The sequence below is a fragment of the Bufo bufo genome, chromosome 4 (assembly GCF_905171765.1).
Source record: "Bufo bufo chromosome 4, aBufBuf1.1, whole genome shotgun sequence".
NCBI lineage: Eukaryota > Metazoa > Chordata > Amphibia > Anura > Bufonidae > Bufo > Bufo bufo.
The window spans coordinates 589,283,661-589,296,461 of NC_053392.1; the positions used below are offsets into that span (position 1 = coordinate 589,283,661).

General features: G+C 44.7%; 1 protein-coding gene across 1 annotated transcript in view; it reads right to left on the reverse strand.

Moving 5' to 3' along the window:
* Positions 1-12,801, reverse strand: part of GPATCH2 (G-patch domain containing 2) — a 124,522-nt gene that overhangs the window by 13,420 nt on the left and 98,301 nt on the right. The window contains exon 9 of the mRNA XM_040430443.1: positions 9,963-10,051. Within this exon, the coding sequence (XP_040286377.1) occupies positions 9,963-10,051 (89 nt within the window). The remainder of the gene's footprint in view (positions 1-9,962; positions 10,052-12,801) is intronic.

Below are 12,801 nucleotides of genomic sequence, written 5' to 3' on the forward strand. Positions count from 1 at the left end.
CTTCTGTACAGAGGCACCTCCCCCATGACTCTTCTGTACAGCGGCACCTCCCCCATGACTCTTCTGTACAGAGGCACCTCCCCCATGACTCTTCTGTACAGAGGCACCTCCCCCATGACTCTTCTGTACAGCGGCACCTCCCCCATGACTCTTCTGTACAGCGGCACCTCCCCCATGACTCTTCTGTACAGCGGCACCTCCCCCATGACTCTTCTGTACAGCGGCACCTCCCCCATGACTCTTCTGTACAGAGGCACCTCCCCCATGACTCTTCTGTACAGAGGCACCTCCCCCATGACTCTTCTGTACAGAGGCACCTCCCCCATGACTCTTCTGTACAGCGGCACCTCCCCCATGACTCTTCTGTACAGCGGCACCTCCCCCATGACTCTTCTGTACAGCGGCACCTCCCCCATGACTCTTCTGTACAGCGGCACCTCCCCCATGACTCTTCTGACTCTTCTGTGGTTATTAGAATACAATAAATTACATTTTAGAAATTCATTTTATACTGTAAGTAATGCAGCAATGGCGAGTTTATACAGGGGCCCCTTCATGAATCTATTCATTTCGGTATAACACCATGCTGACAGGCTCCCTTTAAGTATACGATTCAGATAAAAGGTGAACAAGAATGTAAAATAGCTGTGGAAACTCCTGCCCTTACTATGGAGCATGGCACCTAACAGTCCCTTGTCCTGTGTGCCAGTTACCAGTTCCTGAACCACTGGGGCGACGTAGGACACCCTTCCCTGTGCCGACAAGACCGGAAGCAAGTATGCCACACAACCTTACACTGCCACCTATTTCAGGTGAGCGGCCCCCCCGTTCTCCTCTGTGTAGCCCCTGTGAGCCGCAAAAAATATAACTTACTAAGGCTACTTTCACACCCGCGTTTGGTGCGGATCCGTTCAGATAATACATCCGTCTGCATCCGTTCAGAACGGATCCGGTTGTATTATCTTTAACATTGCCAAGACGGATCCGTCATGAACACCATTGAAAGTCAATGGAGGACGGATCAGTTTTCTATTGTGCCAGATTGTGTCATAGAAAACGGATCCGTGCCCGTTGACTTACATTGTGTGCCAGGACGGATCCGTTTGGCTCATTTTCATCAGGCGGACACCAAAACACTGCAAGCAGCCACCAGAGCGGAATGGAGACTGAACGGATGCATTCTGAGAAGATCCTTTTCCATTCAGAATGCATTGAGGGCAAAAACTGATCCGTTTTGGACCGCCTGTGAGAGCCCTGAACGGATCTCACAAACGGAAAGCCAAAACGCCAGTGTGAAAGTAGCCTAACTAGTATATGGAGCATTTGATGGAGACTTACTTTTACCTTTCATCTTGACAGGCATCAAAAAGGCTTTTGCAATGCAGAAGACTGTACGGCGCGGAGCACACAGCGGTGCGCGGAGTCTTAAAAAGTCAATTTAGTAAGTGTTGCGGAGAACCTCTTAACTCTTTGGAGAATACCCTGATTAACTTATGCACGGTGTCTCACAAACATTAGCTGATTGCTTTCCCTTGCTCTTAATAGACTGGTTTTATAGCTTGCGCTGAGTGCAGCGGTGAAGCCGCTCCGGCAGGATGTCCTATGTCGCCATGTGAAGGTTTTATGGGAGAGGCCGGCTCCCAGTAACAACTCCTTCCTTAGGGTTTTTTTTTTCTTTTCACGCTGATCAAATTAAAATGTACCTGTCGCCTTGACAACGTCGAGCGGTCATTTATCAGTTCGCTAGGCATGTACATTACCGAGACGCTGGAAAGTGATCTCAACCTTAACCATTCCTCAAGTTTCCCCCAGTGGTCAAATTAATAGGAAAAGGAACATCCTTAGGGGCAGAGTCTTTGCAGCGACAGCTTGGATCTTATTTGTGTCTGCAGCCATCCATACATGCAAATCGTTGTATTTAAAATAAAAAATTACAAAATATTTATTTTTTATTTTATCAGATCCAATTATTTCCCATAGTTCTCTATAAGAAAATGATGGCATGGCACAAGGAGATTTGAGACCTAAAGGGGACCTCTCACCTCTCCTGACAGGTCTATCTTATTAGCCACTTGCATTCCCCGTGGAATAACGATTCTGGAGCATGTCTTCTTATAACTGTAGGCTGTTCCATTCCTCTAGTACACCTGCTAAAAGTTTATGACTAAGGGTCCAGCTGGGTGTTACCAGTTGGGGGGGTGTCCCTGCACAGTGCGACATTGACAGTGTTGATGGGACAATGTCAGACTGGGCACGGACACACCCCTAACTGGTAACACCCAGGTGTACTTTAATCATAAACTTCTAGTGGGAATAATAGAGGAATGGTACAACATATGAGAATAGAGGCTCCAGAATTAAGATTTCATGTGGGATACAATTATTTACTAAAACAGACATATCAGGAGAGGTGACCGGTCCTCTTTAAAGGGGACACGCGATTTGATAGCTGCCCAAATGCCAAGAATCGGTAATAAAACTTACTAATAAATGTTCATGCTGAATGCTGCCCTGATACCCGTATTCCAGGCCCTGTCTTGCGGTCCCGGCATCACCACTTTCACCTTTGGTGGCTGAACTTTGCTGAGCCGACTCACATAAGAGGAGCTACCTCCCTTCCTCTGTCAACCAATCACACGCAGAGCTCCTTTCTATAGATTTAGGCAAGCGGGGGCTCTGCGGTGCAAGGTCACTTGGGCCAGTGGTGCCCCCTTCAGGAGAGACGAGTGACACACACTGTGCACAACCCGAAGGCCAACCCCTAGTAGATTTGTGGCAATTACCTGAGCACCTTGTGAGCTTGTTCTCATACACAGCAGCCGATCTGAAAAAAGCAGAGCTGCAGTGTAAAGCAGGAGGGGGGAACGGTTCAAAGAAGCTGTAATCTCTGATCATAGTTATGCCCTAATGGAGCAGAACAAAAAATCTATGAATTGTGCATAAAATAAAGAGCGAGTAAGTGTTACCAGGACTGTCCGATATAGAAAATGTACCTTTAAACATCCTATTGTGATATTCTGAACTTACTAAGGGGTTGGGGGAGTGGGGTTTAATGGCCTCATTTGGGCCTCTATTAATTAACTACAGTGAAAAGCAGTGACAAAAAGTTTCTCTTTTTCTCTGGAGGACCCGGCATGTCGAAGCATTATCTAGCCAGTCAACTGATGTCAAGGGTGCAATACTTAATGCAGGGAAATTAACCCTTTCAGGCCCGGGCCATTTTTCATATTGCATTTTTGTTTTCCACTCCCCGCCTTCCCATAGTCCTAACTTTTTTATTTTTCCGTTCACGTAGCCTTATGAGGGCTTTTGAGGGACAAGTTGTACTTTCTAATGGCGCCATTTACGGTTGCATACCATGTAGTGGGAAGCAGAATTTTTTTTCCAAATGGGGTAGAATTGGGAAAAAACACAATTCTGATAAAGTTATTTTTTATTTTTTATTACACTGTAATTTTTTTTTTATTACACTATGCCAGGGGTGGCCAACCTGTGGCTCTTTGCTTCTTAAAGTGCGGCTCTAGCTGTGGAGCGGGGAAGCAGTCAGGCCGGCTCACTCTCCACCCCAGGCTCCGATGTCTTCTCCTGATCGGGAGCAGCTTCAGCTCACTCTCCACTATGTCCTGATGCACACAGTGTGAGAACTTAGTACATGGAGACACGCACTACGACCTGACGTTGTGCTCATCAGGTCACAGTGGAGAGCGTGTCAGACCTGCAGAGTAGCAGGTGCCCAGTGCCTGATCAGGAGAGGGAAGACATATTTTTAAATTATAGAACTGAGGGGTCTGATCTGAGCATGGGAGGGGCAGATAGGAGCATTATGGGGGCGGAGATCTGAGCATGGGGGCGGAGATCTGAGCATGGGGGCGGAGATCTGAGCATGGGGGCGGAGATCTGAGCATGGGGGCGGAGATCTGAGCATGGGGGCGGAGATCTGAGCATGGGGGCGGAGATCTGAGCATGGGGGCGGAGATCTGAGCATGGGGGGGAGGGGAGATCTGAGCACTGAGGGTCTGACATTGGGAGCCTGATTTGTGTTGTCTGATTCGAACATTGGGGGTCTTATTTTGGGGGTCTGATTTGGAGGTCTGATGAGGTTTGGGGGATCTTATTTTAGGCCAAATGAGGATAAAGGATCTGATTTAGGAGTCTGATCTGAGGTCTGATGAAAAAAAATATTTAATCTTTTTTTCATCTGCAGATGACAAATATTTTTTTTCTCTTATTTTTCTTTTCAAAACCTAGGTGCATCTTGTAGGGTGAAAAATACGATGATTCGTGTCTAAATGTGTAGCTTGTGGCTCCTGGTGGTCATACGTTTTTTTTTTTGGCTCTTTGTGTCTGTAAGGTTGGCCACCCCTGCACTATGCGGTAAAATTGACCTGTTATCTTCATTCTCCAGGTCAGTATGTTTCCAACGATACCACACTTGTATAATTTTTCTTGTGTTTTAATACAGAATTCTTTTTTAACACCTTTGAGGAAAAAAAAAATACATTTTATAGCTATATTCTAACCCCTATAACTTTTTTGTAGTTATGTGTACGGAGCTGTGTGACGGCTCATTTTTTGCAGGACGATCTGTTCTTTTCAGTGATTTTTTATTTAAAAAAATGATTGGGTAGTTGAAGTGACTGTTTTTAATTTTTTTCCCCTTACACCATTTCCGTAAGCCCTTAATATAGTTATATTTTAATAGTATGGGCATTTTCACACGCGGCTATCCCCATGATGTTTATTTTTTTTATTGCTTAAGTATTTTTATTTTAAAGAAAAGGGGGGTGATTTGAACTTTTATGTTTTTATTTTTTTTATATATATTTGTAAAAAAAAATTTTTTACTTTTTTTTACGTTACCTTGGGTGACAATAGCTGGCAATCATTAGATTGCCCATTGTTTTCATTGATGGCTAAAAAAACATAATTGAACACTTCATTTGGAATATAACAATACAATGCTGCCACCTAGTGGCCTGTATTGGTATATTCCTAAAATAGGAACCAAAGCCTGCTTGAGGCTTCGGTGTATTTCAGCAAAGTAACAGGTTCCCCGATCTCAGCTGAGGAACGCTGTTACTGGGAGCGGAAATGCGCAACTTCCGCTTCCGGACATGCGCAGATGCCGTGGTCACATTTGACCACGGCATCTGAAAGGGAAAATGTATGCGATCGCCTTAAACAGGGTTAAACACTTGATTCTAGGTTCTCCTAAAAATTGCAGCCGATCACAGCAGAGCAATATGTGATCAGTTTATTTCTGGGGGACCTTTCTAACAAAAAGGGACTGTGAAAAGTGGGGAACCCCTTTAATGACTGCTCTATAACTCAATACACGTCCAGCTACAGATGGGTAAAGGATTGTTTCACCATATCGGATTGGCGGGGATCCAACCGCTGGGGCGCCCATCCATCACAAGAATAGGAGTGTATTGTAAGGGTATTTTTTAAGTACTGATTGATTCTGTCACCTCTAATTCTGTCTCTTTTATATTACTTTTAATACTCTGTGCAATAAAGTTTTCCTTGAAATGTAGTGGGTTAGAGATAGTACCCTCCCTCCATTGTGCTGATAAGACCACATTCCTGATTGATCTCAGAGACATGCGTGATGCACACTGGAGGAAGGGCTGATGGGAATTAACTGTGGTCTGCACTACCAATTAATTGGGGTTCCACCTGGAACTTCATCCTAGGTAGGATGTAAATATTGATTTGCCCTATCTCTTGTACACCCTGGGGTGTTGGTCATGTGTTATAACGTGGTAGACAGCCATGTGTTATAGCATCGCCAACCGGATCCCTACCGAATATTTAGGCTAGTGATGTTTATTTACTTTATTCTGTATGCGATTTGTTTGTATTATTACAAATTATTCACTTAGCCTGCGTAAGTTTATTCATTCTCAAATCTTTTGAATTCACATTACATTACAAGGAGGAAGGTCCTGGAGTCCCCTGAGTGAATGACTAATGGCCGAGCATTTGTGCTCCATTCATTCTCTATGAGACTGCTGAAAAAAAGAGGCAAAATAAAGCTGCTGGCAATCTCCGCAAGTCTCAATGGCTTGACGGAAGGGGCAGCGGGCATCTGTGACCGTTACTACATTCACTCTGGGAACCCCATTCTTGTGAGTAGTGGGGGCTCCAGTGCTTGGACCCCCACCGATCAGATACTTAGCATACCGCTGTAAGGTGGTAATACAGAAAGCTTCTCCGCAGTGTTTGTCGGTACCTACCACGGACTGACCTTGCCGAACATCCTGACAACTTACACCGGGGACAATGTGACTTCATAGACACGTCTCAAAAGTGCACTGTAAACAAAACATGCAAAGGACGAGCTTGCCGGTGATTTACTCCGAGGCTCTCGGCCCAGAGTTTAGAAGAAAAAAAAACTAACAGGGAATTAAAGACCTTAAACCTCTATTACAAACCTGTGACAGGCAGAATTTAATATCAGGGTAAGGAGGGTATTAAATCCGCCTCTTATGCTGGGACTGCGGTGTCTTAATAAGACATTGCTATTTGGGAGTAAATTAAGTGTCTTATACATGGCTATAGGACACGATAACATTTGCCTCGTCATTATCTTCCATTGAAAGGGACGTCAAAACATCCTAATCACTGTCATTACTATGCAGCTCAAATCCCAGAAATGATTTTTTATGGCCAAATAACATAAATGAAGAATCCTGATATCTTTGGGATGCCGTGTAATAACATTTTCGAAATGTACTTAACCACCACCCTCTCGGACCAGATCGGGAAAAGTTGGATTAGATACATGGGTCATAAGAGTGCTAGGTTAACCCTTACTAGCAGTACATTGCTTATCTTGTACTGATCAGTAGTTACATTCTGTATTATAGGAAGCTAAAGGACTCTCAGACTGTGAGAAACAAGATTCTCTGGTCTGAGAAACCAAGATTGAACTGTTTAGGCCTTAATTCGAAGCGTCATGTCTGGAGGAAACCAAGGACTGGTCATAACCTGCCCAATACCATCTCTACAGTGAAGCATGGTGGTGGCAGCATCATGCTGGGGGACAGAGAGACTGGTCAGGGTGGAGGAAAAGCTGAATGGAGCAAAGTACAAAGTACAGAGAAATTCTTAATGGAAACTTTATCCAAAGCGCTCTGGACCTCAGACTGGGCTGAAGGTTCACCTTCCAACAGGACACTGACCCCAAGCACACTCAGTGAATGTCCTTGAGTGGCCGAGCCAAAGCCCTGAACCCAATCAAACGTCGCTGGAGAGACCTGAAAATGGCTGTCCACCGACTGTCCCCATCCAACCTGACAGAGCTTGAGAGGATCTGCAGAGGAGAATAGCAGAAAATCCCCAAATCCAGGTCCAGATGTGTAAACGTTGTGGCATCATACCCAAGAAGACTGGAGGCTGTAATCACTGCCAAAGGTGCTTCTACTAAGTCCAGAATAAAGGGGCTGAATACTTATGTCAATGCAAGATTGTAGTTTCTCCTTTTCAATAAATTAGCAATGATAACGCATGAGTTACATCCTGTATTATACTCCAGAGCTGCACTCACTATTCTGCTGGTGGAGTCACTGTGTACATACATTACTTATCCTGTACTGATCCTGAGTTACATCCTGCATTATACTCCAGAACTGTACTTCCTATTCTACTGGTGGAGTCGCTGTGTACATACATTACATTACTTATCCTGTACTGATCCTGAGTTACATCCTGTATTATACTCCAGAGCTGCACTCTCTGTTCTGCTGGTGCAGTCACTGTGTACATACATTACATTACTTACCGTGTACTGATCCTGAGTTACATCCTGTATTATACTCCAGAGCTGCACTCACTATTCTGCTGGTGGAGTCACTGTGTACATACATTACATTACTTATCCTGTACTGATTCTGAGTTACATCCTGTATTATACTCCAGAGCAGCGCTCACTATTCTGCTGGTGGAGTCACTGTGTACATACATTACTACTCCTGTACTGATCCTGAGTTACATCCTGTATTATACTCCAGAGCAGCGCTCACTATTCTGCTGGTGGAGTCACTGTGTACATACATTACTTACTGTGTCACTGTGTACATACATCCTGTATTATACTCCAGAGCAGCGCTCACTATTCTGCTGGTGCAGTCACTGTGTACATACATTACATTACTTATCCTGTATTGATCCTGAGTTACATCCTGCATTATACTCCAGAGCTGTACTCACTATTCTACTGGTAGAGTCGCTGTGTACATACATTACTGATCCTGAGTTAAGTCCTGTATTATCCTGGGTGTAAAGAGAATGGCAGAGGGGACGAGGTCGCAGAAGTTTGGGTCTGGGTGTAATGAGAAACGAGAAGATACTGCGGCTGTGAAGTTTCTGCAATTAATGCCTTTTCTTGCCTCGTTTTTCAATCCCATTTAATGGAAACAGCACTTAAAAGCGTCTTGCGCCGTTCCCATAGGGGAAGCTTTTCATTATCCACTCCTGTGTCCTGGTTTGGGAGCACATTTAATACAGAAACTATGAAGGAGCAGGGGTGTGTAAGGGGTAGATAGGGCTAAGATGAAAAAAATAAAATTGGGCCAGGCACTTCTGGTTTCTAATTAAGTCATATATTTAATTATCATAAGTATCACCATGGCATGCCAGCGATTATGTGTCAGAAGGGACAGCGCTCCATCAGCCTCTGGGGCTGGCACACGGGTGGAAAGCACTGACGCTAGATGCTGCTCAGCAAACGAGAGATGAAAAGCATGAAATGTGCAGAAACCAAACAGCAGATACTTGAAACGGCTGCAACAGAAGTCATATAACCTTCCCAGCTCAGCAGGATGTGTTCGACCTCGACGTAGCCGGCAAATGCAACAGACAGGACTGGACAACGCTGGGAAATGGGCTAAATTACAAAATACTTTTTTTAGAAGAGGCAGCACACTGCTGCTCCGGTTCTCCGTACTGGTATTTGTTTACCTGGCTGCAGCGATGATGTCACCACAACAAGACCACTGGTGCACAGCTGAGGCCAGCAGATGGCTGCAGCGGTCATGTGTTGTTCGTGTGACGTCATCATTGTAGCAGAGCAAACAAAGTCCGGTAAGGAGAACCGAAGCGGCAGTGTGCTGCACCTACTACATAACTACTGCTGAATTTCTTAGTCTGGGCTATTTACAGGTGTTTGTCCTTTTTTGCTGAAACTAGATGACCCCTTTAATGGATGGGGGGGGCATAATGAAATTACCACCTAGTGCTGGGCAAAAACACTGGAAGCAATGTTTTCACACATTTTATAGGACATTTCTTAAAGGGCACCCATCGCCTATACAATGTAAGGATGCTGCGGCGTCTTATCAAACAGAAGATCGACGGTGCACCTGGGTGTCGGACCCCCGCTGATCAGATACCGATGATGCATCCAGAAGATAGGTCATCAGTTAAAAAAACCTGCTTAATCTCAGTACAAATTGAAAAAAAATAAATAAAATGGTTAAAAAGGGAACCTATCAGGAGAATCACTACAGGCAGCATGGCATCCCGACAGGCACCCTCATGACAGCTATGTTTTACCCAGGAAGGGTCATCCGGATGGCTCACCGCCCGGCTCAGCTACATTGGCAGGTCTCTCCCTATACAGTGAGACCTGTCAATCAAGTTGAGCGAACCCGCAGCCAAGATGACTTTTCTCCCGCCCGCCCGGTTCCTGTTTTTTTTTTTAAGCTATAACCGGGGAGCCTGTTGCCAGTCGGAATAATCTCTCGTGACCCAGGGCGCATATGTAAGTGAATATCAATACACAATCAAGGAACTAAAAAATAAAAAGAAAAGCACATAATGATATCAGATCCATCAACAGCAGCCTCCTGACTGTTTCCAGGATGCAAAGGTAACAACAAAAAAACTAAACTAAATAAAAACAACTTGGTTGAAGCTTTACTTAAAACAACACATCGATAACCACACAAATGTCTTACCAGACACGGTGGGTCCCGGAAGCGGAGCCGCCTTTCTTCTCCGTTTGATGTCTCCCATAAACAAGGATCCTAAATGGACACTCGTTTGTCTGAAAGTAATTAACAAACAAAACTGTTAACAAAGAAGAGAAAAAAAAGCGTCAGGCAGATATATGTCCCATATAATCTGGGCTTAAATCAGAGGCTTCTCCGTGAAGATGGGCCGCATAATACCGCCACCAATCTTCTTTATATCGAAACATAATTATGTTTGTTGACAAGTGCTCAGCGTATAAACCCACCGCCATAAATTCTTAACCGGAATGAATAATATAAAAGGAATGCTTTTTAATTTTAAGATCTGGCAATCTTCCTACCTCGATGAAAAAAAAATAAAAAAAATCCCAGCCAGAGGCGGCTGACAGGTAAATAGCCCAGATTAATTGTAGGGAGAGATCACAATACTGTTTCTAGGTTATCAATTGGTTACTAATGCTTTTCTGTCAGCCCCACGTTTATTACAGGAAATGCTGCTAGCCATTTATTTTAAAGGTAATATGCAAAAAGAAAATCATTTTCTATGGTAAGCAATATAAAACACAATTATAGCTAATTGCTATAAGCACCGTACTCCATCACGGGAGGGTTTGCATAGATCCTGCTCACCGACGTCTGAAACGCTGCAAGCAAAGCCTGGCGTGGGCCGGAGACGACGTGCGTTACATGCTTCGCCTTCACACAAACATGTTAAAAGGTTTGCGGAGACTTTTTTTTTTTTTTAAACTGATGATGAGCGAAGCGACTTCGGTTAAATGCTGTACAGAGAAGTCCGCCTCCGTACGGTATTAAAATGCAACGGCCTCCGACGAGGCGAAGCCAGTTATTCCCGAAGTCTTGCGAGTGTTTGATTTTAAAACTTGGATCCGAACTCGGCTTTGGTTTCCGACGGGTACACCGTAATCGAAGCAGAGTTCGGATCAAAGTTTTCAAATGGTTTTTCAGTTTTAAAATCAAACACCGAAGTTATTCACCGAAGTCTCGTGAGACTTCAGGAATAACTGGCTTCGCTTCGTCGGAGGCCGTACATTTGAATGCTGCACGGAGACGGATCTCTGTACAGCATTAAACCGAAAGTTTTGAGCGAAGCGACTTCGGGTTTAGGATCCGAAGGTCGCTTCGCTCATCAATACTGATGACCTTATCCTCTACAGAGGTCATCAGTATCTGATCGTGAGGGTCCGACAATTGATCAGCGGGGGTCCAGGTGTTGGACCCCCACTGATCAGATACTGATGACCTAGGTCAGTTAAAAAAATCTCAGAAAACCCCTTTAAAATTTGTAAAACACAAAAGCTTGTAAAAAACCCAAGTTAAAAGTTATTGCAACTGTGTATTTTATGCATTAAGTGGAAAGTTAAAGAGGTTGTGCCATCATTAAATGTTATTTTAATATAACTCAGCATGAAATACTAACTCCTTTTTGTAATTTACTTTATATTCTCTTTTCTGCATTATAATGGTGCCCCCTGGTGTTTATTCTGTATAGTAATGTGCAAATCCACCTACTGAGGTGGTTGCCTATGGTCAGTTCAATTCTTTAACTGCAGCCAAATCTACTGTTAGATGCTTACATGGAGAGGGGTGCAGCCAAAAGGATGCACCCCCTCAGCTGTGATAGGGAGAGAGCTGCAGAAGGATACCACCCCTGAGATGTGATAGGGAGAGAGCTTCAGCAGAAAGGACATGTCCCCTGATCAAGTTCCAAGAGTTAAAAAGTACAGCTCACCTGCTGGGTCCACTGGGATGCACAGAACATCTTGGGACCCGGACCAATGAAATGAAAGAAGAGGGTATATATTGCAACATCCAAATGACATGCCCCATGAGGTGTGATAGGGAGTGACCTTCAGCAGAAAAAAACTGCCCACTGAGATGTGATAGGGAGAGAGCTGCAGCAGAAAAGACCTGCCCACTGAGATGTGATAGGGAGAGAGCTGCAGCAGAAAAGACCTGCCCACTGAGATGTGATAGGGAGAGAGCTGCAGCAGAAAATACCCGCCCACTGAGATGTGATAGGGAGAGAGCTGCAGCAGAAAAGACCTGCCCACTGAGATGTGATAGGGAGAGAGCTGCAGCAGAAAAGACCTGCCCACTGAGATGTGATAGGGAGAGAGCTGCAGCAGAAAAGACCTGCCCACTGAGATGTGATTGGGAGAGAGCTGCAGCAGAAAAGACCTGCCCACTGAGATGTGATAGGGAGAGAGCTGCAGCAGAAAAGACCTGCCCACTGAGATGTGATAGGGAGAGAGCTGCAGCAGAAAAGACCTGCCCACTGAGATGTGATAGGGAGAGAGCTGCAGCAGAAAAGACCTGCCCACTGAGATGTGATAGGGAGAGAGCTGCAGCAGAAAAGACCTGCCCACTGAGATGTGATAGGGAGAGAGCTGCAGCAGAAAAGACCTGCCCACTGAGATGTGATTGGGAGAGAGCTGCAGCAGAAAAGACCTGCCCACTGAGATGTGATAGGGAGAGAGCTGCAGCAGAAAAGACCTGCCCACTGAGATGTGATAGGGAGAGAGCTGCAGCAGAAAAGACCTGCCCACTGAGATGTGATAGGGAGAGAGCTGCAGCAGAAAAGACCTGCCCACTGAGATGTGATAGGGAGAGAGCTGCAGCAGAAAAGACCTGCCCACTGAGATGTGATAGGGAGAGAGCTGCAGCAGAAAAGACCTGCCCACTGAGATGTGATATTACAAGAAAATTTAGACTGGCATATTCTTATTTATAATCACAGTCATGGGTGCACATCCATAAGGCAAACATAATAAATAAATAAATAATGGCTGCACACACATATAAG